Consider the following 24988-nt stretch of genomic DNA (forward strand, 5'->3'; position numbering starts at 1 on the left):
TTTCTTTCTGCACTCTCAGATTTTACCATAGTATTATGCAGCTGCTGCATTTTCGTGTTGCAAAGAAATTGAGAATGTTTATACATTTTTTTTATTAAATTTTTGCTTGTATATTAAAAAATGTACAATAACTACGTCTTAAAACTCACCAAATTTTATTTACATTTAAAGCAACAAATAAATCATCAGTTTGAAAAAAAAAATTCAACACCCTCTATCACTGAAACGAAGCATTTGCGGACATAGGTTTATAAACAGAACTGTCATTATTATTTCATTTTTCAAAACCTCTTGAAGTTTGCCATACTTATTTTAAAACACCGTGTATTGATGAAAAACATGGCTAATTGTTAAAGTACCTACTTTTTATGGTCAAACATAAGCGAATTAATAAAAACAAAATAATGTTGAGAAAACATGAGGCTATAGTTGGGTTTGAATTTGAGTATTTTATAAATGCTAGAATATTCCACAGGGTGATGCGAAGTTTGAGAAAAAACACAGTTTCGTTGGTACACCCGGTATACAATGAAAATTTACCTGTTTAGCCACAATATTATTACAGCGATATTGTTAAAAAATAAGGCTATAATATATTAAAAAATCACTTAAATCGGACAACAGGTCTAGGAAATTCGAGACATCAAAAATGACCAATTTTTAAGGTGTCCGGTTAATTTTGCACCCCAGTGTATATGCCCCAACTTTTACCTTCCCATTTTCTTTCGTATCTATTGCGACACATGAGTAATTGAACTTTCTTACACTAATGCCGCACCCTGTATAAATATCTTTGACTGAAATATAAAATTTTACTCTTATCTGTCTTTTTTTTTCAAATCCATAAAGTTTGTACAAATATCACATCATTTTATTTTGATCTTGACGCTAAAATGGAAATAATTAGTTTTGTTGCTTTTGACATAATCGGCAGCATAACTTCCACGTTTAAAGAACTCATTAAAAATTAATTTAAAATTAAATGAATGTTAATGAAAAACGTTGCTGAGATTTGTTTGATGTTTTATATTTCTTTGAACAACATTAGAATAACAGGCACAGTTGCCTTGATACAGTTGAATATTTTTTCACAGCGAGCGAGATCCATGACGTGGAACAAATAGCAGCATCGAAAAGTTGAGACTTACAAATACGGAATTTATAATAAACTTTTTAATAATATATACGTTTTTAAGTCTCAGGCAGATGTATTACACGAGTTTCAATCGCAACAAAAAGAAATAAAGTACAGGGTTATTCACTATATTTTGACCCCCCGTAAACTGCTTTATTTACAGAATTAGAAAAAAATGTATAATACAAAAGTTATTTGATTATAATTTTTTGACATAAGTATATATATGGTACTAGTGACGTTATCCATCTGGGCGTGATGGCGTAATCGACTATTTTTTTAAATGAGAATAGGGGTCGCGTGCTAGCTCATTTGAAAGGTTATTCAATTCCCTATTCAGTAATGGGACTCCGTTAATCTAGATTACTTGATACGTGGTCGAAATTATTTTTCACTCATTTCATCATTCCCCGTTAGAGGACAGTCTAACCATACTCCTCTTCGTTTCGTTATGGTACAATTCAGTCTTCTTGTAAAGCCTCTTTGACAAGGAATAGATTCCGAAACATCAGATGTCAGAGGATGGCAAGAGACTCGAATTGAATCAGAATGAAACGATTATTTTCTTTTTGTCATACCTTACTCGGTTTTAGAGTACAAAATGACCACATTTCATATAAGTAATCTCCGACGCATTATTGGAGTGTTCTCCTAGCGGCGCCGCTTGGTACTAGTGTACCTCGGTTAACATATTACTTAATACGTGGTCAAAATTATTTTTCACTCAGCTAGATATTCCTCTACCAGGGCCATAACTGTACCAATTTTTTTCTGGAGGCTTAGTAAACGACGAATAGCTATTTTTAATTCATCCCATAAATGCTCAATAGGACTGCGATCTGGGCTACATGCAGGCCATTCTAATCTTATCAATACAACCTCTATTTAAGATATTTATGTTTATGAGCCAATCAGTGTTTCTATTTACAAAAAATTGTATAGCTCCTACAATAAAAGAGATATTAGGATAATTTAAAAAGCAAAATCTTAGGAATATCTCCAGGATAATACAAAAGGAGTACGTAACAAAATCAGCCCTCCAATTTCTCCACGGAATTTTTTAAAATTATTAGAATATACAACGATTTCATTCACCCCCGTATAATGCCATCTAATAGGTCTGGATCCCGCGTATGAAAAAAAAGTTGATTAATAGCAAGCTGAAAATTTGTTAATAGCTTAAGGGTGTCTAGTCGGATAAACTTTGATATATGGGAACACTGGAACAGGGGCAGTTTTAATTTTGGAACAGGTTAAAAATTTGGAACGGTCAGACCACGAAAACGGCACATTTATTTTGTCCGACAGAACAGACTTAAACTCTCCGAACAGAGATTAAACTCTCATGCAAAAATCAGACTGCTATTTATCACCTGTCATAATTCCTGTCATTTGACATATTCTACATGTTCCACTTATTAAAACGCCCATTTGGTGATAAATAGCAGTCTCATTTTTACATGAGAGTTTAATCTCTGTTCGGAGAGTTTAAGTCTGTTCTGTCGGACAAAATACATGTGACATAATAAGTTTAATGAGTCATACACTCAAAATATTTTTAAAAATTATACACCGGAGAATACATAACAAACTTGAGCAGGACATAAGCGACACGCAATTTGGATTTAGAAATGCAATGGGAACGAGGGAAGCCCTGTTCGCTGTAAATGTACTTGTGCAAAGGTGCATGGATGTTAATCAGCCAGTATATATGTGTTTCTTGGATTACAACAAAGCCTTCGATAAGGTCAGACATAACCGCCTTATCGAATTACTTGAAAAGAAAAACTTAGATATGAGGGACATCAGGATCATTAGTGCTATCTATTATAATCAGATCGCTGTGGTAAAAGAGAACAACGCCTTTTCAAATGAAATACAGATTGAGAGGGGCGTCAGACAGGGCTGTGTCCTGTCTCCTACTTTGTTCAATTTGTATTCAGAGGAAATAATCCAGGAAGCACTAGAAGACCTAACCACGGGAATAAAAGTAAATGGCCGACCAATCAATAATATACGGTTTGCCGACGACACTATTTTATTAGCCGAATGTCTTGAAGATTTACAACAAATGGTTGACAGAGTGGTAGAAGTCAGCCAAGAAAACGGATTGTCCCTAAACACAAAAAAGACACAATTTATGGTAATCACAAAAGCTCAGCAGCGCCAAGAAAGCGTAACAATACATGGAGAACAAATTAAAAAGGTTGAAAAATATAAATATTTGGGTACAATAATTAATGAAACTAATGAGTACACAGAAGAGATTAAAGCAAGAATAGGACAGGCAAGAAATGCTTTCAACAAACTGAAAAAAGTACTCTGTAGCAGGGACATTACAATTTCTTTAAAGATAAGACTTCTGAGATGCTACGTGTTCCCCGTATTATTCTATGGGTTGGAGGCTTGGACATTAAAGAAGGATGTTTCGGACAGATTAGAAGCTTTCGAGTTATGGGCCTACAGAAGAATATTAAGAATAAGTTGGGTGGATAGAGTCACGAACATCGAGGTGTTGAGAAGAATGGGAAAAGATAAAGAGGTTTTAAATACAGTTAAAGTCAGAAAACTACAATATCTGGGACATGTTATGAGGGGCGAGCGTTATAACTTGTTACAATTAATAATGCAAGGAAGAATACAGGGTAGAAGGAGTCGCGGAAGAAGACGCATCTCCTGGTTAAACAATTTGAGAGCTTGGTTTAATTGCACTTCTGCTGATCTCTTTAGAGCAGCGGTATCGAAAGTGCGAATTGCCGTGATGGTTGCCAACCTTCTTAGAGGAGATGGTACATGAAGAAGAAGAAGAAGCAGTCTCATTTTTACATGAGAGTTTAATCTCTGTTCGGAGAGTTTAAGTCTGTTCTGTCGGACAAAATACATGTGCCGTTTTCGTGGTCTGACCGTTCCAAATTTTTAACCTGTTCCACAATTAAGACTGCCCTGTTCCAGTGTTCCCATATATCAAAGTTTATCCGACTGGACACCCTTAAGCTATTAACAAATTTTCAGCTTGCTATTAATCAACTTTTTTTTCATACGCGGGATCCAGACCTATAAGCAAAAAAAATTTTGTTACCGAAATAATAATAAACGACACCAAAACAAGTACCTATAAACCAGGGGTGGGCAAAAGCCGGCCCGCGGGCCGGATCCGGCCCGTTTGCTTACTTTATCCGGCCCGTTGAGAAATCCCGCAAGCATTCTTTTAAGAGCGTAGATGTAATGCTTTTTAAATGCATTCATTTTTTTTGAAACTTGAGAAAACTAATATCTATTTTTGAACAATTTAAACGCATGAAACATGAAATATTACATTATTACCGAGGGCCAAAAGGCCAAAAATGCATCTAAAAAGAATTGGTCCGAAATTTTGCGCCTACGCTCTTAATATATTGTATGCAATTTTGTTGAAATCAACAGTATTTTTAGTGTTCGTAGTGTTCATATAAATAATGAATATCTATCTTCTGCTTTTCTTAAAAGCATCTGTGTGTTTAACCCGGTCCAGACGCGAATATTTTTCGGCCAGGGTATTTGTCGTCTACCAGGACACCTTTTCCTTCGATTTTACCCTTCATAATCAGCTACTGCAACAACTTACGATAATGTACTTATCATTTTCAAGTATGTGCTTTTTCTCCTTGCCGTCTTTCTCCTTTTAATGACGGTCAAAAGTTCTCTGTTCTTTTTTCATTCTGTGCAACACCATTTCGTTCGTAATATGACCGGTCCATGGTATTTTCAAAATTATTAAGTCAGCATTAATAATCCAATAAAGAAGAATAGTGTGGACATAACATTAATATTATTATCCCGGTTTTTTATAGCGTTCTCCGCCTTCAGGATCCCAGTTTCCAGCTTCGGCTATCGTTGTATTAGCCAGGGTGAAGGTTCCTTTCCAACATTACCTTCTGAATGCCGCCTAGCCAGGATTGCTTTGGCCTTCCTCTCTTCCTTCTTTCCCTTGGCATCCATTTTAAAATTTGTTTTGGCAGCCTGTCGTCGTCCATTTTTTCTACATGACCATACCAGATCAGTTGTCTCCTTTGAATTTCGTCTATGATGGTTGGACATAACATTTTACCATCCGATATCAGATTCGCAGATTTAAACTTTGGTTTCTCAGAAATTTTCTTATCTTCAAAAAGAATGCTCTTGATTACTCTATTCTTGATCGAATTTCTGAATTTCATTTTTATCTGGATCCTTGTTATGGCTTAATATAATGGACCATATTAAAAATTTCGTAATTTTACTGGGAACAAATTGTTCGCACGTAGACACAAGTAAGACAATTTATTATTACTATTATTTATTATTAACAGACAAATGTATTTGTCCAGATGCTCTAAAATGATACTTATAGTATTTTTGTCAAATTAATTTCTTGGGCTGTGAAAAACCTCCACCAAAATCATTAGTGTGTGTGTGCAGCGTCATACTATACTGGGTATAGTCCTCCGGCCCGGGAGACATTTTGAAAATTTCATTTTGGCCCGCGCTTAGAAGTATTTGCCCACCCCTGCTATAAACTGATGCAAGAATTTTAAAAATGGGAGTATAAATAATAAAGTTATAATGTTAAACAAAATGAAGCAACTAGAACATTGAGCTAATAAAGAAAATGTACATGACGAATAGATTCTATAATATATTTATTACATTTTGAAAGCTCTAAATATAATCACTAAACATATTTTTTAGAGAAAAAAATGAAGATTTTTTAAATTGTAAACAAATGACATGTGGGCTGTTATTATAAAGAAATATTAACAATCCAGTAATAAGAAGACATACATATACATACAGTAATAACGCACTATAAGAAGTGTTTACTTCTCTCGAAAGCTTTGATAACGAAATAGAAAAATAATAACCATTTTTTCATTCACAATACATTATTAAATATTAATAAAGGTAAACATCGAGATGTGCAAAGGACTAACATTATTAGTCCAAGATCTGGGAGCGGATTTTGCTCGTGACAAGTACTATGGACAAACTATACGGGGATATGTTGAATTAGTTGTGTACATGACTTTCACCTACGGGCGGAAACCCGAGTGTAGTTATAAGGGATCAAAGTCGCGGTTTTTATTTATTTTTTCTTGTGACGCTCATGATCGAGATAGTGCACCAAAATTTGGGAATAAGTAGATCATGACGTAACTAAGCAAAGTCTCCAGGGGTGGAAAGCTGCGTGGGGGACAAAGGGATGCGGGAGGGATGAATAAAAAAATTATAAGGGGTTTTTTGTGACGCTAATGATCGAGATAGTGCACCAAAATTTGGGATAAAGTAGATGATGACGTAACTAACCAAAATCTCCAGAGGCGGAACGCTGCGTGGGGGACAAAGGGGTGGTGAGCAGGGGTGAATATAACAATTATAAGGGTTTTTTGTGACGTTCGTGGTCTAGATAGTGCACCAAAATTTGGGAGTAAGTAGATCATGACGTAACTAAGCAAAATCTCCAAGGGCGGAACGCTGCGTGGGGGGCAAAAGGAAGGTCGGCAAGGGTGAATATAAAAATTATAACGAGTTTTTTGTGACACTCATGATCTAGATAGTGCACCAACATTTGGGAAAAAGTAGATCATGACCTAAGCAAAATCTCCAGGGGCGGAAAGCTGCGTGGGGGACAAAAGAGTGGCAGGCAGGGGTGAATATAAAAATTATAAGGGGGCTTTTGCGACGCTTATGATGGAGACAGGGCACAACAATTTGGGAATAAATAGACGATGACGTAACTAAGCAAAATCTCCAGGGGCGGAACGCTGCGTATGGGACAAAGGGATGGTGAGCAGGAGGGAATATAAAAATTATAAGGACGAACGTCACAAAAAAACCTTTGTAATTTTCATATTCACTCCTTCCCTCCACCTCATTGTCCCACATGTAGCGTTCCGCCCCTGGAGATTTTGCTTAGTTACTTCAGCATCTACTTTTTCCCAAATTTTGGTGCACTATCTCGATCATGAGCGTCACAATAAAAATAACAAATTACGCGACTTTGACCCCTTATAACTGCCCTCGTCCCCCACTCTTGTTTCTGCCCGTACGGGAAAGTCATGTACACTGTACATAACTGATTCTACATATCCCACATATAGTTTGTCCATATTACTTATAACGAGCAAAATCCGCTTCCATCTCTCCGACTATATGGACTACTTCTATATACACAAGCTATAAACAATATAAACCACTCACCGTTATTTGACACCACCTACAATGTAGTCCTGTGATGCCTGCTTTCACGGGTTTCCTACATCTGGCACATTTTCCGTGACAATTTCCTTCTACCCAATGGTGCTGTAACGTTTGGCAAGACTTTTTACTTTTTACGTAGGTTGCTATGCAGCTTGCTGGAGCTCTAGCGACACATCTTTCGTGAACAGTATATTTGCAAACTGAAAATGAAGGTACGTCATAATATCATAAATTGACAAATCAGTTTGCGTTTTTTGTAGTTTAAATTTGTTGCTTAAAATTTATGGTAGATTAGTATCGAATAACTCTAATAATTGATTTTACAATGTAAGATACAGGGTGATTCATTAAGGAATCTCTGAAATGTACACTTGAGAGCAAAAAAATCGACTCACCCGATGAATTATACCCGTTAGATGTCACGAATTTCCTAAACCTCTTGTCCGATTTTAGTGATTTTTTTAGTATGTTATAGCCTTATTCTTTAACAATATCGCTGTAATCATACTGTTGCTAGGCAGGTAAATGTCATTTTATACCGGGTGTAACAATCATACTGTTTTTTCCTTACTATGTTTTCCTTAAAGTTCGGAACACCCTATGGAATATTCTACACTCGGATGCAAAAAAATCGATCGCCTTAAAAATTTGGTCAATTTGATGTCACGAATTTCCTAAACCCGATGTTCGATTTAAGTGATTTTTTTACCATGTTATAGCCTTATTCATTAACAATATCGCTGTAATAATATTTTTATTAGACAGGTAGACAGCCATTGTATATTGGGTGTACGAATCAAACTGCGTTTTTTTCTCAAAGTTCGTATCAACCTGTGGACTATTCTAGCATTTTTAAAGTACTGAAATTAAAACCCGACTATAGCCTCAGGTCTTCTTAACATTCTGTTTTTAAATTCATTCGCTTATGTTGGATAATAAAAAAGTTAGGTCCTTTAACAACTGGCCATGTTCGTCATCAGTACAGGGTATTTCTAGATAAGTGCGACAAACTTTAAGGGGTAATTTTACATGAGAAAATAAGGACAGTTTGCTGTATAATCATATGTCCGCAAACGCTTCGTTTCCGAGATACGGGATGTTCAATTTTTTTTACAAACTGACGATTTATTTATTGCATTTGAGATATGCAAATCAAATTGGTGGGTTTTTAGACGAAGTTATTGCACATTTTTTGACATAAAATTAAGAATTTAATATTCTCCATTGGCGTGCATACGGGTAATATGATCGGTCATAATACCCGTTTGCGGGTTACATAATGTTGCGCCTTACTGAGTTACAGGGTGTTTTATACAAAAATTTAAAAAGTACTTGTACCCAGTGCTTTAAAAGTATCTGAAGTATCTTTGTCATACTTGGCAAAAAGTGTAGGTATTATACACCCTACCAAAATATTTTAAATAAACGTAGTCTGGCTACTATCAGAGGCGTACGACAGGGGAAAGTGAATGGTTGACCCTTCCCAAATTCTGCGCCACTAGCAATTTTTCGATTCTCCTATACTTTCTTTGTAAATAATATCCTCTTCATTCGTAACGATAAAATGATTAGTTTTTGAGATATTTGAAGTTAAAATGAAGCGACACAATACGTTAATCAAATGTAATTTTAACTTTAAATATCTCGAAAGATAACGACTTTATCGTTACGAACAAAGACTAAGTTATTTGCATAGAAAGTATTGGAGAATCTAAAAATTACACTAAGATAGCAATTCCGACAGTGGCTTAGAATTTGGGAAGGGTCAAACATTCACTGTTTCGCGTCGTACGCCTCTGGAAATAGCCAGAAACGTTTAGTTATCATAATTTAGTAGGGTGTACAGTACCTATACTTTCTGCCAAGTATGACAAGGATATGTCAAATAGTTTTAAAGTACTGGGTACAAATACTTTATAAATTTTTAAACAAAACACCACGCAACTCAGTCAGGAGCCACATTTTTTTTTAAGTGATTTGGGTTAAATTTTAATATTTTGAGGTCTAGAATCTACAACTCAGAGATTGGATATTCTTAATGAATCACCCTGTATATAGTTTTATGTTTATATCTTATGAAAGTCCAATCGTCAGAGACGAAAATGGCACTAAACCTCTAAAAATCGTACAGACAAGCTAAATTTTGCTAAGAATATCAATTTTAAAATCAATGAGAAAATCCCAGTACCTGGCTGTATACCATAATTAAAAAATATACAGAAGTAAAAAACTTCGTTTGCATAATGGTATAAAAAGTTTATTAAAAAACTATTGAAATGTCATCCAAATGGATTGCAAAACGTTTTCGATCTAAACCTGATCATCTTCAGTGCGTTCTGCTTAGTACATGAAACTAGCACCCTATTAAAAGTGGTAACATCGAGATATATGATTTACATGTTAAGATTATGATAAATATAGCGACTCCAAGTCGATGTTAAGAGATTATATATATTAATAGTGCTCAGGGCAACATGGTTCCCTGCTCGAATAGAACGTGTGGTTCTTGCCAGTTCAATGGCTGTTGAATTGTGTCCATTGAACTAGCAAGAACCACACATTCTATTCGCATCTATTCTAACACTTATTTCGAACGCACCGTGTAACAAATATTTGTCAATAATAAAAACCATCTGTTAATATTAAAACCTGTACGTGAATTATTCATTTCATTAAAAATAATTTTAATAGTTAATTTATAAAAATGTTCGTAATAATTGGTATTTATATACACTCAGATGCAAAAAAACGTAACGGAGAAAATTTTGGTCAAATTCAAAGTATTTCAGTTTTTTTTTATTTTTAGCCCTATTTTGATGATTTTTTAGCACACTGTGTAAAAATTTATAAATTTTAATTTGGCATAGTGAGTTTTTTAATAAAATTTTGTATGGGATTTATTATACGGGGTTAATCGAAAGTTGATTTTTTATCCTAGATTTGAAACATCCTGTGGAATAATTCCGTCAGCTGATTTTCGTAAAACCTTGTTTTTAGGTTGCAACCATGTCTTCTAAATATTATGTTTTTTGTTTCATGTGAAAATATGGATTAGTTCATTTTTAGGAGCGAAATGACTTTGCCACCCACAATTTACGACTTTTCCTATTATTACCATTACCTTTTGTATTAATTTGTAATACGACGATGGGAGCTTTGTTGACTGATATCGAAGGAATGTCATATCGACATCCCAGAAGCACTGTATTTAAATAATGATTAAAAGCAACGACATGATCTTGGTTTTAATGAGCAAAGATAACAATAACAAAACAAAAAAAGCAATTTAAATCTAAGTACGCAAATAACAAAGAAAAGCTACTAAAAAATAACTTAATACTTTGTATTGCCTCCCCTAGCCTCTATAACTGCCTGTACACGTCGACTCGTGCTGTCTATGAGGTTGCGAATATCATCTTGCTTGATGTTTTGCCATTCCTCTTCTAGAGCCAAGCGAAATTAGTTAATTGAGGCTGGTGTGACTTCGCGACCTCTAATATTTCTACCAAGCATGTCCCAAACGTGCTCTATTGGGTTCAGATCTGGCGAACACGCTGGCCAGTGCATTTTATTAATACCAACTTCCTCCAAATATTGCGTGACACACATTGCAGAGTGGGGTCGCGCATTATCTTGCATTAACAGAAAATCATCGCCGATATATTGAGAACAGGGTACTACGTGATTCGCTAAAATTTCCTCAATATACTGGTGTGCAGTCAACGAACCCTCAATAAATACCAATTCAGTGTGCGCTTCTCGGGATATTCCTGCCCATACCATCACCGAACCCCCTCATGACGCGGGGACTGAAAGCGCACTCCGCAAATCTCTCTCCAGTTCGACGCCATACTCGTTCTCTCCCATCCGATGAGTGAAGACAGTATCTCGACTCATCCGTAAAAAGAACATTACTCCATTGTCCTAAATTCCAATGTAAATGTTCCCTAGAAAATTGTAGTCTAGCCACTCTGTGCCGTGGAAGTAATTTGGGCCCAGTTGTTGGTCTGCAACTTTGCAAACCAAATTCATGCAATCTTCAATGCGACGAACTGTAAATACACTAACATTATTGCATCGAACCCGTTGAAGCTGATTTCTTGTTTGCACCGCTCTTAAATGACGATCCCGCAAAGCGTTGACTCGTATAAAACGATCATCTAAAGCGGTAATTTTGCGTTTCCTGCCAATTACCCCTTTACGCTTGTTTGTTCCAGTTCGTATAAAATGTTCCACTACCCTTTGGATGGTAGAACGATGAGTGTGTAGTACTCTAGCCACATATTCATAATTTCTCCCATCTTCAACCAGAGCGACGGATTTCGCACAATCTTCGATACTAAGAACCATGATCAATCATAGGTAAACAAAATGTAAGTGTCAATATGACATAACGATAACAGTCACCAAACCCACCTCGTCGTATTACAAAATAACTCCAAAATAATCATAATTTAAAAAGTCCTAAATTGTGGGTGGCAAATTCATTTGGCTCTAGAAAATGAACCAAGGCATATTTTGACATGAAACAAAAAACACAATAACTACTTGAGAGACATGGTTGCAACCGAAAAATAAGGTTTTACGAAAATTTGAAAATTGAATTATTCCACAAGTTGTTTCAAAGTTAGGATAAAAAACCACCTTTCGATTAATCCCGTATAATAAGTCAAATACACAATTTTATTAAAAAACTCACTATTCCAAATTGAAATTTATAAATTTTTACACATTGTGCTGAAAAAATCATCAAAATGGAAAAAATTGAAATACTTTGAATTTGACAAAAATTTTCTCCGTTGCATTTTTTTGCATCTGACTGTATATGAATTGTTTATGTGTACCAATGAAATAACAATAAAATATTAAAACTCATACAAATGTCATTGAAACTAAATTTTTTATAAAACTTTGTCAATGTAGAAGTTATAAATAAACAAACCACCAATTACGCAATGCATTGTATTAGTCCGTTCTTTAACGGTAAAATATTGCAAAACCTCTAAATTTTAAAGAACCGCTTGGATTGACATGAAATTTGGCATACACATAGCTAACAAGTCAAAGAAAAAAGTGATATTGTGCCGAAATGTGCTTTTGCCCTGGGGGTGGTTTTCACCCTATCTTGGGGGTGAAAAAATATTCGTCCAAAGAAAGTCAGGAAATGGATAAACTGGCTAATTTTAAGTAACTTTTGTTCTATAGAGTTTTTTCACTAAGTCAATACTTTTCGAGTTATTTGGCAGTGAATATGTTCATTTTTTCAACAAAATAACCACGCTTTTAGACGGTTTCTCGCAAATAACTCAAATAGTATGTATTTTGTCGAAAAAGCATTCTTAGCAAAAATATAGCCTGTAAAAATTTTTAAAAAATGGTGTATACATCACGTCTCTCCACCTAGCAGAAGCAGAGTTATAGCTAATGAAAAATAGGTTCATATTGGTCAAATTCCAAATGGAATACTTTAACGTGAAATAACCAAAAATGAAGCACATTTCGGGGAAAACTCATTACAACTTATTTAAAGTGTTTAAAAAAAGCTTCATTTTTGTTTTATAAAAAAAATTTCTAGCATCAAAATTAAACAAGTTACGCTCAAAATAAAGTTAGTCCCTTTTGGTTTTGGTAAAAAAATCGAGAAAATCACCCCCTAATTAGTATCTTAAATGAACTTAATCGTTTCGACTTCACAAGTTTCTTGACTCGTGTATATATTGTTTATATTGATCTGTAAGTTTCATCGGTTCATAGTCCTTATTATTGAAAGGGCTGTAGTTAAAAGGGGTTGAACGGGTCACTGATCACGAATGTATGCAAATTTTGAAACAGCAAATCTTAATCAATTTTTGTCTAACAGAAAAACAAAAAATACATGATATTCAGAAAAGCAAATCTGACTTTTTTTGTTTTTCGAGATTTTTGGTATCTCTAACAATTTTTAAGTTATTTTGAAAAAAAAGCATATTTTTCAAAATTCAAATTTTTAAAAATTTTACTTTGAAACCAAATTTTTTCAAAAATAAGCACTTTGAATCGATCAAACTTACAGATCATATAAACACAACATAAGTAAAATAATTTGTGGAGCGGTAACAATTAATTTAATTTAAGTTGCTAATTAGGGGGTGGTCTTCCCGATTTTTTTTTTGCAAAAACAAAAGGGACCAACTTTATTTTGAGCGTAACTTGCTTAAATTTAATGCTAGAAACTTTTTGTAAAAACAGAAATAAAGCATTTTTTAAACACTTTAAAAAAGTTATAATAGGTTTTCCCCAAAAGGTGCTTAATTTTTTGGATATTTCACGTCGAAATATTCTATTTGAAATTTGGTGAATATGAATCTATTTTTCATTGGCTATAACTCTGGTTCTACGAGATCCAGAGACCTAACGCGTACACCATTTTTTTTACTTTTTTATAGGCTATATTTTTGCTAAGAACGTTTTTTTTTCGACAAGGTACTTACTTTTTGAGTTATTTGCGAAAAACCGTCTAAAAATGTGGTTATTTTGTTGAAAAATGAACATATTCACTTGCAAATAACTCGAAAAGTATTGACTTGGCGAAAAAGCTCTATAGAACAAAAGTTACTTAAAATTAGTCAGTTTACCCATTTCCGGACTTAGTTTGGACATATATTTTTTCACCTCAAGAGGGGGTGAAAGTCACCCCCAGGGCAAAAGCACACATCGGCACAATATCACTTTTTTTCTTTGGCATGTAAGCTATATGTATGCCAAATTTCATGTCAATTCAAGTGGTTCTTTAAAATTTAGAGCAAGAACCGTGAAAGAATGGACTATATTTGATATAAATTAAAATCATTTATTGCGAAACATTTTGATGGCAGCGCTTTGTTTGCATTTTTTGAATTTAATTGCACATTTTGATACACTGAAATATTTTAGAACAGTAATTAAATTGTTTGGCAGTTGCATATTACTGTCTTTTGTTAAACTTATATTATTATACATAAAATATAATCAATAATCATACTAAAATCAAATTTTTCTAACGATTGACCTAGTGCGAAATTTATATAAATATTTTTGAGGCATTCTTAAGGGGAAAGGAACAAAATGCAAAATTTTGACGCCTGTCAAAATTTTCAATGTATTTTAAATGTAATCATTTTTTTCGAATCCTGAGAAAACTTATAAGTATTTTTGAAAAATTTAAACGCAGAATGAAGATTACTTTATTACCGAGAGCCGAAAGTCCCTTAGAATGAATAAAAAGTTTCTTTTAAATGGGATATTTGAAATTAAAAATCACACTAAATTTTCTCTTAGTTTTTCACCCCTGTAACATGTTAGAATAAATATTATAGAAGTTTTAAGGGACCTTCGGTCCTCAGCAATAATGTAATCTTTCATTCTGCGTTTAAATTTTTCAAAAATACTTATTAGTTTTCTCAGGATTAGAAAATAAACGAATACATTTAAAACACATTGAAAATTTCGACAGGCGACATTTTGCGCCTTTACCCTTAACCAGAAATAACTACAAAAGTAACCTAAACGTGATTGCAGCTCCGACATTGCAGCTTCCCAAAGGCCATTTTGTTGACAATATTGTGGGCCAGGTTAGATTATGGATTACTATTAGCAAACATAACTCATATTAAGGATAATGTTACCCCGCCCCGGTTCCTGTTATGTAAGGAAGCATCAGGGGTTTAGCAATAAATCAAAACCAAACCAAATACCTAATATGCTCAAAAAAAAATTCAGTTAATGTAAGTTTAAATATTGGTGAATATGAGGTTGAGAAGGTAGAACGCTTTAAATATCTTGGGGTCTTAGTTAATGGAACTAATGATAGAAGCATAGTAATCAAAGAATATAGGCAAGAAACAGAACTTACTGGAAATACAACTTCCTCAAAGATAAGAAGCTTACTTAGAATACTAAACTGATAATTTACAGAGCAGCAATTAGACCAGTAATCACATTTGGTGCTGAAGAAATGTGTGTGACACACAAATATGAAGAAATATTGAGCGTCCTAGAGAGAAAAATAATGCAGATGATAGCAGGCCGACTAAACTTAGGTAATAATGAATTTAGAAAACTGATGAACTACGAAGTAAGAGAACTTTTGAAAGGAGAAGACATCGTCAGATTTATCAAGACACCGAGACTCAGATGGAAGTTAGGAAATGGGTAACTATAAGCAAAAACAGGAACGAATTGTAGGGGAGTGCAATTAGAAAGAAAACATGCATTGTTTCGGAATAATTCAAACAAGCTTATATTTTTCTAAAACTCTTTTTGTTAGTTTATATACATGTTAAAGTAAAAAGTTCTACTCGAAAATTTGTCCGCTAATTGTTTATTAATTGTTTAAACAATAACAATTGTTTTGTATAAATCATTTTAAAAATATCGTTGAATTCATCATTTTACTCTGATCAAATATGTTTCTATTTTGTGTTTGGTTATGCTGAATCCGAATATGGCATTATAATTTGAAAATTCTTATACAGAAGCTTTTATACAGTATGTTTGCGTAGCTAGGAATCACATGTAAAACTTTTTTATTATCAATTTTACGAAAAAAAGTTATTCTTGATAAAATACTCTGTATAGTCAAAAATCTAAAACTCAACCACCAGATATCAAATTTTATCAATTTTATACGAGTTATGTCAAAAATATGAAAGTCTTTAAAGAGTAAAGTACCTTTTTATTCCAGAATATCAAAAAATGCTGTTATGAAAAACTGTTTGAAATTAAAACTATGTTTTATTATACAACTACATTATTCTAATCGAAATTTTCAATTTTTTCTCAAATTACGGATACCATCATCATTTTATTAAAATTATTGTAACTATTTTATTATCAATTTTACGAAAAAAAGTCATTCCTCATAAAATGCTCTATCTGGTCTAAAATCTATGATACAACCATCAGATATCAAACTTTTTCAGTTTTATACGAGGTATGTAAAAAATATGAATTTTTCTGAAGAGTCAAGTGCCTTTATTATTCACAATATTTTAATTAGATGGATGTAGTTGAACACTGAAACATATTTTTTAATTCCAAACAACTTTTCTTTATAACAATTTTCGATATTGTGAAATTAAAGGTACATACTTTACTCTTGAGTGAAATTCATATTTTTTGACATACCTCGTATAAAATTAATAAAACTTTATATTTGATGGTTGCATCTTAGATTATATACGATGCAGAGTATTTTATAAAAAATAACTTTTTTTCGTAAGACTGATAAGAAACAAGTTATCAATAGGTTCCAAGTTACGCAGACATACTATAAGAGCTAAAAAATTTTTTTTGTTGAACATTTATTTTTGTTGAAGCTTATTATTAAACGTATTTTAGATAAGTTTTACAAAAAAAATTTTGATCACTTTGTATAAACATTTTTTTAGCTGGTAATTTTCGGTTTTGTATTACATTTTTGTTGTCTTTCTTGATTTTCTCAAAAATAAATAGTTTATTTCATTTCTAAAGTAAAATAATTTAGTGCATTTTAAAGACTACATCCTGAGCTTTAAAAAAACTTCTCTAAAACTGTAATAGATTTGTTGAAAATTGAGTAATACCGTCTTAAAGTGGTGTTAATTCTGTAAAACTATGAAGTTTTCAAAAATTACATTTTTTGAGACGTCGTATCATTTGAATTAAATTTTTGAGATTTTTTTGAATGAAAGATCGGTTAGCAAGATGATTGAAAGGAAATACGGAAAAATTGTATTAGTTACACATTTTTAAATCATTTTTAAACAAAATTCATGTAAGTCTCACTTTCAGCCCACACCGTAGTTATGCCCATACATTTTGTTTCTTTTTATTATAACTCTAAGATAGCTTAATTATTCCTCTTTCATGTTCAAATTGTAAAATTTCATTTGATTGATTAGGTTAAGAATTACATTAAAATAACTCAACTGTGCACTTCGCCGTACGCTAGTTTACAGTGCGCCAATATTTGTGAGAAGGGTGACTTTAGCGTTATAAATAAAAAATTATAGAAGCTACAGATTTAATTTTAAAAAAATCTTTATATAAGTTTTTTTTTGTAAAATTTTCTGAATTTTTCAATGGCCAAGTCAGTTTTTTTTAATTTATATTTTCGAAGTTATTTAAAAAAACATCTATTTTCGCAGTTCATTTGTTAATAACAAATGAAGCACCCACTTCTCGAGTAGAACTTTTTAATATGTTGTTTAACATTTCTTAATGAAATTACAAAAAGTTCTATCTTTCCGAAGTGAGAATCTATATGGACATATATTAATTATGTAAATATAATAGACTAAGAGCCGCTATAGGTGAAATTTCTTTATCATTTTAGGCACGATGGGACCCTATAACTTAAATAGTAGAACCTAAAAGAAAACGTTTGAACACTGTGCCGTCACTTTTCAGTGGCACATGCGTCGACAGTGGCGCATCAAACTTTCCACTTATGGACGGGATAAATAAATTAAAAGTTACCCTTCCTTACTAACAGAATTAATTTTTTAAAATTTTTTTAAGTGCTTTGTGGTTAACACATAGGATTCAGCGTAATTTTAACCCACCACCCCCTTCCCCCTGCCCCCATCATCAAAAACTTCATTTTTCGTTTTTATGTTTTTTTTGGAGGGATGCAATCAATTTTAAAATTTCAAAAAATTCACACCCATAGCTGAGGCTTTTATAAAACACGCCTATTTTTTATAGACCCACAGGTAGAGTGTACATAACCTCAAAAAATTAAAAGGATTTTTTTTTTTCAAAAAAGCGTATAACTCTTTTTGAGGAATAGCTGTAGGTCTAACTTTTTCTTAATCTTATGTGTTTTATCAAACACTATATTTTTAATTTTTTTCAGATTTTTCTGTAAGGCTCCCTACCTTCAAAAATCCGAAAAACTGTTTTTTTGGGGGTTTTGGGGGATTTTCCCTATTCTATAGACTTCAAAATATATCAAATCAATTTTGTTTTTATAGGTTATATGTAACTTGAAGTAACTGAGTTCTTTAGAATATTTAAAAATCAGAAAAACACGTTCAAACCCCCCAAAACCCCATTAAAAAACAGTTTTTTTGGATTTTTGAAGGTGACCAGCGTTCCAGAAAAATCTGAAAAAAATTAAAAATATAGTGTTTGATAAAATACACAAGACTAAGAAAAAATTAGATCTGCAGCTATCCCCAAAAGAAAGTTATATACTTTTTCCAAAAAAAAATTTTAAAATTTTTTTGAGGTTATGTACACTCAACCTACAGGTCTATAAAAATAGACGTGTTTTATAAAAGCCTTATCTATGTGTGTGAATTTTTTGAAATTTTAAAATTGATTGCATCCCACAAAAGTGGTGGGTTAAAATTACGATGAATCTTATGTCTCAATCACATAGAACTTAAAAAAATGAAAAAAATTAAATTCTGGTAATGAGGGAGGGTATTTTTTAATTTATGTATCCCGTCCATAAGTGGAAAGTTTGATGCGCCACTGTAGACGCATGTGCCACTGAAAACTGAAAAGTGACGGCACAGTGCTCAAACGTTTTCTTTTAGGTTCTACTATTTAAGTTATAGGGTCCCGTCGTGCCTAAAATGATTAAGAAATTTCACCTATAGCGGCTCTTAGTCTATAATTAATATAAAGAAAAATTGTAGAATGTGAGTCACACAACCAATAGGGAACTTGCATAAATTTTTAAATTCGAAAAAAATGTTATAAATCACAACAGAACATAATTTAAAACATGTATCAAAGATAAAAAAGTTTTGTTTGTCTTTCGTTTGGCCCCCAAAGACGATTAAAAATTCAAATTCAAACAGGTGGTCCAAAACGCATCGTGACGTCACTTGGTTTTACATTTACATTTTTCCAATAAAGTAAACAGAATTTTAAATTAGACGTTATAAACGTCAGTAGAAAATACATTTATGTGACGTTACAAGTGTTTTTGATCCTTTGACCTATTCATAGAAAATTTGTACTTTTACAAAATGGTTTTATTTTCAATAGTAAACCTTCGTTCCTTTCCTTCAAAAACAATATAAAACTAAAATTTTAACAAACTGGTATATATTATTACAATGACATACGATAAATATCATTAGAATATAAATATTTTTGACTTATTCCACGACGATGAGCTTGCCAAATACCCAAGTAGGTGGAGGCCAATAAACTAAAGAATGAGAAGAAGAATATACCTAAATATAAGGTTGTGTCTAGGTATACGCTAACGTGTACGCAAATAAAAAAGTTAGAGTGTCAGTGATTTCTTATTTTTTATTTGTTTAGTGTTTGTTTTTAAATTAACTACGGAGTGCGGACAATTATTTAGTTCTTTTAATGAGTTTAAGAACATTTTAAAACAGTACGCAAAAGATAAGAGACTATAAATTAATATATATTTTTTTCAGTTATAAATGAAATAGTATTACCGTAAAAGATTAAAATAAAAGGAAGACCTAAAGCTTTCACAATAATAATTAACTTGTTTTAAAGCTATTATCCTTGTGGCATTTTTGTAATCAACTATTCTAAATGGGAACTAAGCCACAATTTAACTAAAAAATTGATTTTATTAACGTTTCGACTTCTAAACCGGATGTCGTTGTCAAAATACAAAATATTATTAAATTACCTAAACAAAATGTTGTTGCTTAGTAAAAAATTTTTTCCAATAATTTATTTAATCTGACTAATTTTTGTATTTTGACAATGACATCCGATTTGGACGTCTAAACGTTAATAAAATATTTTTTTTAGTTAAATTGTGGCTTATTTTGCATTTAGAATAGTTGATTATAATAATTCACTTATGTATAAAAATTATTTTAACAATATTTTGTACCTACATGTCATGTCAACTAAATACATATAATTATTTTGCTAACCTAAATATATACTTTTATATATACACATTGATTTATTACAATTAAGTTTGAAACATCTGAATAGTTCTGCTTCCCGTCCCTTAACAAATATGTTTCCATCAAACAAACACTAAACATATCAAAATAGCATGTACCAAAACATATAGTAACTGCGCAAGCTAAATAATGACGTCACTGGCTTGATGAAGTTTAATTCGCGTCTACCTAACTTTTTTATTTACGTACACGTTAGCGTGTACCTAGACACAGCGAAATATAACCATAATAAAAACTAATGCAAAACTATGTGACGTCACGTGCCGTTTGAACTATTTTATACCGCTGAAGACTTTAAATATGTATTTCTAAGTTATTACGAGTTTTTGAAGCGTGAAATTTTGGAAATCTCATTTTTAAACAAAACTGAACATTATTATCTAATAAAAAAAAATGTGCAAGTTCCCTATTATTGTAGAACCAAAATTTTAATGCGAACTGATTTCCCGCGACAAATGAATCGAAGGAGCTCAAAGGGGCGGCAATCACTCCGCTAGGAGTGTAGATGCCATGATCATGATGATGATGAGTACAGCTAAATTGTTAAACAAATGCCAAATAAATTATTAAATGGTCAAATTAGTAAATTCCTTCAAATTTTCTTTAGATGTCATAACCTAATTAGTAGACTGGCCACGAAAATAGATATTCAATTTCACAAATAATTTAACATCAATTATATCACAGTTTTAATTATTTCCAGGTAAATCTCTAATTAGATTTCCAGCTTAGCTTAACCCGAAATAGTTACAAAAGCGACCTAAATGTGATGGATCCTCCGACATTGCTGCTTCCCCAAAGGCCATTTTGTTGACACATTGTGGGTCAGCTTAGATTATGGATTACTATTAGGAAACATAACTTATATTAAGGATAATGTTACCCCCAGTTCCTTTGTCACGGAACTTTCATGAATACTCCGGAGATTATCCTCACGAATGTCAACACAATATAATAAATTAAAGAGATGGTTTATTAAATAAGGATCCTGACTTTAATGGTACTTAATTGATTATATAATACTAAAAGCAAAACTTATTAAGATAATAAAATATTGTTATTTACATATAGTCCATTCATTAACGGTAAAATATTGCAAAACCTTTAAATTTTAAAGAACCGCTTGGATTGACATGAAATTTGACATACATACAGCTAACAAGTCAAAGAAAAAAAGTGATATTGTGCCGATATGTGCTTTTGCCCTGGGGGTGGTTTTCACCCCCTCTTGGGGGTTAAAAAATATTCGTCCAAACAAAGTCAGGAAATAGGTAAACGGGATAATTTAAAGTAACTTTTGGTCTATAGAGTTTTTTCACTAAGTCAATACTTTTCGAGTTATTTGGCAATGAATATGTTAATTTTTTCAACAAAATAACCACGCTTTTAGACGGTTTTTCGCAAATAACTCAAATTGTAAGTATTTTGTCGAAAAAGCATTCTTAGCAAAAATATAGCCTATAAAAAATTTAAAAAAATAGTGAATATGTCAAGTTTTTTTGTTTAGTAGAAGCAGAGCTATAGCTAATGAAATATAGGTTCATATTCGTCAAATTCCAAGTGGAATACTTTAACGTGAAATAACCAAAAATGAAGCACATTTCGGGGAAAACTCATTTAAACTTATTTAGTGTTTAAAAAAAGCTTCATTTTTGTTTTATAAAAAAAATTTCTAGCATCAAAATTAAACAAGTTACGCTCAAAATAATGTTAGTCCCTTTTGGTTTTGGTAAAAAAATCGAGAAAATCACCCCCTAATTAGTATCTTAAATGAACTTAATCGTAACGACTTCACAAGTTTTTTGACTCGTGTTTATATTGTTTATATTATCTGTAAGTTTCATCGGTTCAAAGTCCTTATTATTGAAACGGCTGTAGTTAAAAGGGGTTGAACGAGTCACTGATCACGAATGTATGCAAATTTAGAAACAAAAAATCTTGATCAATTTTTGTCTAACAGAAAAACAAAAAAATTCATGATATTCAGAAAAGCAAATCTGACTTTTTTTTGTATTTCGAGACTTTTGGTATCTCTAACAATTTTTAAGTTATTTTGAAAAAAAGCATATTTTTCAAAATTTAAATTTTTAAAAATTTTACGTTGAAACCAAATTTTTTCAAAAATAAACACTTTGAATCGATGAAACTTACAGATCATATAAACACAATATAAGTAAAATAATTTATGGAGCGGCAACGATTAATTTCATTTAAGTTGCTAATTAGGGGGTGGTCTTCCCGATTTTTTTTTGCAAAAACAAAAGGGACCAACTTTATTTTGAGCGTAACTTGCTTAAATTTAACGCTACAAACTTTTAGTAAAAACAGAAATAAAGCTTTTTTTAAACACTTTAAAAAAGTTAAAATGGATTTTCCCCAAAAAGTGTTTAATTTTTTTGGATATTTCACGTCGAAATATTCTATTTGAAATTTGGTGAATATGAATCTATATTTCATTGGCTATAACTCTGGTTCTACGAGATCCAGAGACTTAACGCGTACACCACTTTTTTTACTTTTTTATAGGCTATATTTTTGCTAAGAACGGTTTTTTCGACAAAATACTTACTTTATGAGTTATTTGCGAAAAACCGTCTAAAAATGTGGTTATTTTGTTGAAAAATGAACATATTTACTCGCAAATAACTCGATAAGGCGAAACCTAATGACTTGGCGAAAAAGCTATATGGAACAAAAGTTACTTAAAATTAGTCAGTTTACCCATTTCCGGACTTATTTTGGACATATATTTTTTCACCCCCAAGAGGGGGTGAAAGTCACCCCCAGGGCAAAAGCACACGTCGGCACAATATCACTTTTTTTCTTTGACATGTAAGCTATGCGTATGCCAAATTTCATGTCAATCCAAGCGGTTCTTTAAAATTTAGAGCAAAAACCGTGAAAGAATGGACTAATACTCTAGGACCAACATAGACATACAGCTTTCCTTATTCACTATTTGCATCAAAGACATTTTTTTTGCCTCGAAAATCAAAAGCCCTGTTCGCGACAATATTTGACAACTGCTTTTGATAAATTTGGTGATAATAATATGCAACAGTAAACAAAATATGCAACAGATTCAACGTTATTTTTTTACTTATAAATAATATACATATAAACAGTGACGATTAGTATTTGATTTTAAATCCTAATGGTGAATACCGGTAAATTTTACGAAAAAGTGAGACAATTTTATGGAACAAACAGAAAATCCTTTAAAATGAGAGTTTTTAAAATCATTTTTGTTATGTAATTTATTGCTTAATTATCGTAAAAGCAACTTTAAAAGTAGATTTTTTGGAAAGTATTGATAAATTTACTAAAAATGCAAACACACGTAATAATATGAACAATATAATATATATTGATCTAAATAAAAATTTCAAGAAGTTTCATTTTAAAGTTATTACAAAATTAAAAATTTTTATCCCAGAAAGCTTTTATCCCAAGTTATTTAGCAATTTATTTTTAAATTCGAAATGTTGGCACTTTTACACGAAATTAGGCTTAAGTTAATTTCAAAAACTGAATTCCTAACTTCAAATTTATTAAAGTCTCAATATCTCCGGTTCTAATCAACAGGAAAATTTATGATTTTATTAGTTAATAAAAATTTAATTAAAATTACTGTTCTCTTATTATTAGTAGAAAAAGTTATGCAATGTTAAGAAGTTAAATATTTATGTATTACACAGTGGTATTACAGTTATAAATAGTATTTTTAGCAATAAGTTTTTTAAATAAGTGAAAGTAAATTTTCCCGCACAGCGTGCGGGAAAGTAGAATACCTTATAATATGGCATTATAATAATTATAATACATGCAATAAACTAATATTTAGATATTATTTACTAATTTATTTCAAATATATATTATTTTAGCATACTATTTAAAAGTCAAATCAGTAGAAATATCAATGGTTTTGAATCGTCGACATGGAAACCAATATCGTCGTCATGGTAACCAATTATATTGAAGGTTTGGTGTTGACAACCTTGTCAAATAATGAATTTGTGTATTTTCACTCATAAATAAAAATTGATATAACGCTATTTGTTGTGGCTTTTTTCCAAAACGTACGGCCCTAGAAAAAATATTGTTCCTAACTCATGCGGAAAGTGTCTTCCCCGCACTCGACTGCTTGCCCGAACTCCGCTATCGCGTCGTTCGGGTCAACGGCAGTCTCGTGCGTGAAAGTATCACTTTCCGCACTAGTTAGGAAATTGTATATTGTGCAACAAGTGCAGAAAGGTACTAATTTCTCACGAGTTTGAAAAGTTGCGGTACGAGCGCAAGCGAGTGCCGCAATTCAAACGAGTGAGAAATTACCTTTCTGCACGTGTTTCACACTATACTTTTTCTACAAGCACAGTTTTTCCTAAAAATAAAAATCACAATTTCCAAACGACGATTAATTATAATAAGTACCTATGTGATAAATTTTAAACTGTATTTAATTAATACCTACTAATCAATTTAAATTCCTTATACCTAAATAAATTGCACAGAAATCAGTTAAAAAATTAATGCACTGCCTTAATTTGTTTAAATTTAAACAATTATTACACATTATTGACATTATATTTATGCAGTCACGGATTTACACAAAACCTACTTCATTCGACGTCTCTTGCACAGGTTGCTAAATCCTTATTGGTTATTTGATAATTATAAAATGTTTAATAAGAATAAAATTGTAAAATAAAACAGTTGTAAC

At 32.0% G+C, this 24988-nt stretch overlaps 1 protein-coding gene across 4 annotated transcripts in view; it reads right to left on the bottom strand.

Annotated features, from left to right (window-relative positions):
• Positions 1-24988, bottom strand: part of LOC114331137 (diacylglycerol kinase 1) — a 1205680-nt gene that overhangs the window by 47787 nt on the left and 1132905 nt on the right. For all 4 annotated transcript variants that reach the window (XM_050643769.1, XM_050643768.1, XM_050643771.1 and 1 more), the window contains one exon: positions 7352-7551. In XM_050643769.1, the coding sequence (XP_050499726.1) occupies positions 7352-7551 (200 nt within the window). The remainder of the gene's footprint in view (positions 1-7351; positions 7552-24988) is intronic.

Source organism: Diabrotica virgifera, chromosome 2 (assembly GCF_917563875.1).
Source record: "Diabrotica virgifera virgifera chromosome 2, PGI_DIABVI_V3a".
NCBI lineage: Eukaryota > Metazoa > Arthropoda > Insecta > Coleoptera > Chrysomelidae > Diabrotica > Diabrotica virgifera.